This window comes from Colobus angolensis, unplaced genomic scaffold (assembly GCF_000951035.1).
Source record: "Colobus angolensis palliatus isolate OR3802 unplaced genomic scaffold, Cang.pa_1.0 Scaffold4, whole genome shotgun sequence".
Lineage (NCBI taxonomy): Eukaryota > Metazoa > Chordata > Mammalia > Primates > Cercopithecidae > Colobus > Colobus angolensis.
In genome coordinates, this window is record NW_012117376.1 from 12201577 (window position 1) to 12203929 (window position 2353).

General features: G+C 46.8%; 1 protein-coding gene across 1 annotated transcript in view; it reads left to right on the forward strand.

The window, feature by feature from the left end:
• The first annotated feature begins 2054 nt into the window (after positions 1-2054).
• TAF12 (TAF12 RNA polymerase II, TATA box binding protein (TBP)-associated factor, 20kDa) overlaps positions 2055-2353 on the forward strand; it is a 43120-nt gene continuing 42821 nt past the window's right edge. The window contains exon 1 of the mRNA XM_011955510.1: positions 2055-2098. Coding sequence (XP_011810900.1) covers positions 2069-2098 — 30 coding nt within the window. The 5' untranslated portion in view covers positions 2055-2068. The remainder of the gene's footprint in view (positions 2099-2353) is intronic.

Below are 2353 nucleotides of genomic sequence, written 5' to 3' on the forward strand. Positions count from 1 at the left end.
TAGAGACGGGGTTTCACCATGTTCGCCAGGCTGGTTTCGAACTCCTGACCTCAGGTGATCTGCCCACCTCGGCCTCCCAAAGTGCTGGGATTAGAGGCATGAGCCACTGTTCTGGCCTTCTTTTTTAAGATGGAGTTTCCCTGTTGTCACCCAGGCTAGAGCACAATGGCAGGATCTCAGCTCACTGCAACCTCTGCCTCCCGGGTTCAAACGTTCTCCTGTCTCAGCCTCCAGAGTAGCTGGGATTACAGGCACCCGCCACCATGCCCGGCTAATTTTTGTAATTTTAGTAGCAATGGGGTTTCACCATGTTGGGTAGGCTGGTCTCGAACTCCTGACCTCAGCTGATCTGCCCACCTTGGTCTCCCAAAGTGCTGGGATTACAGGCGTGAGCCACCACACCCAGCCGGGTTTTTCATTTTAATTTTAAAATTAATGTTAATATTTTAAAATTTGATGAAGACCAATTTATTTTTTGTTGCTTGTGCACCATTGTGTTATATCCAAGAAATCATTGACAAAGTCGATGTCATTTTCCCCTGTGTTTTCTCTAAGGGTTTTATAGTTTAAGGTCTTACATTTAGGTCTTTGATCCATTTTGAATTAATTTTCTTTTCTTTTTTTTTCTTTTTGAGACGGAGTTTCACTCTTGTTGCCCATGCTGGAGTGCAATGGTGCGGTCTCAGTTCACTGCAACCTCCGCCTCCTGGGTTCAAGCAATTCTCCTGTCTCAGCCTCCCTGGTAACTGGGATTACAGGCATGCTCCATCATGCCCGGCTAATTTTGTATTTTTAGTTAGAGACGGGGTTTCTCCATGTTGGTCAGGCTGGTCTTGAAATCCCGACCTCAGGTGGTCGGTCCACCTCGGCCTCTCGGAGTGCTGGGATTACAGGCGTGAGCCACTGCGCCCACCCTTAATCTTTTGTATATGGTATAAGGTATAGAAAAAGTTTGCTGAGGCCTGGTGAAGGTAATCTCAATTTCCTCTGCGCAGGCCGGGCGCGATGGCCACGCCTGTAATCCTAGTACTTTGGGAGGCCGAAGTGGTCCGATCACCAGATCAAGAGATCGAGACCATCCTGGCCAACATGGTGAACCCGTCTCTACTAAAAATAAAAAAATTAGCTGGGAATGATGGCGCAGGCCTGTAGTTCCAGCTACTTGGGAGGCTGAGGCAGGTCTCCTGAAGTCAGGGACTAGGTCTATTCCCTTAGCTGCTATATTGTAACACAGTCGCTAAATAATTTTCTGTTACGCGCGCCACCACGCACTTATAATTTTTAAATTCTCTCGTTTGTGGGGGCTTCCAGCTGTGTTGCTCAGACTGGCCTCCCACACGAGAACACGCGGGGTTATCCCACCTCCACCGCCCAATTACTAGGATACAGGTCTAGCACTAGCACTGTCTTGCCACTTATGTATTATATTTGTTAAATACCCTGCTAATTTAGTCATCTGCGGTTCATACAGACAGCTACGCAACTTCAAAGAAGAATCAATCTCAGTTTTGATCCAATCACGAAACTCTTAACTTCTCAGGAAAGCTTATCATCTAACTTGAGACAGAAAAAGAAGGGCGCCGGGACCAACGATCACCAGCTGCCCGAATATCAAAAAATTATGCTTCCGAAATCTCTTGATGTCGATTCCGCACGCAGAGCAATCGAGTTGCCCTACGTGTGCCACTCACGACAGAAGCCCTTTTTGCTTTATTTGTCACCAAAGCGGGGTGGCAGTGTTAGCAAATCCATTTTTTGATAAAGGTGAACACAAAATCCAAGCAAGTCTTTATTTCAATTTCCTGAAGTTGGAGAGCGAATTCCATTTATTCTGAACTGAAAGGAAGACTTCACAAGGAGAATCTAGAATTTGTCCTTTCCATTTTTACTTAGAAGAAAAGGACGTGAGTCGATATGCAAATATAAGCAGGGCTTGCTGGGAAGGTGCTGACGGGCGCCGAGGGAGTGGCAGGGAAGAGCGGCTGAGCAAGCGAGGGAGGAATCATTCCTTCCGGTTGCAGTAAGTGCTTGGTCTCTCTTGTCAACTGCTCACGACATAAGGCGTCTCATGGGGTTGGAATGCAGGCTCTCAGTGGCTGTAGGTACCTGACTAGGGAAGGCAAGAATCACAATCTATCCAAATTGAAAATGTGTAACTTGTGTCACCCCTAACCACCACCCTGGAGCAGCCCAGGCAGGCGTGCAGTGGAAGCACAAGGTCACTGTAAGGGAAAACACCATCCTGACAACCACGCATAAGCTGATTGTCATGGTGTGTTCATATTGTGGCATGCTATAAGCTGCACTTCGAAGGAGTGTTATTCGAAATGTTTTTCTTTTTTTTTTTTTTTGA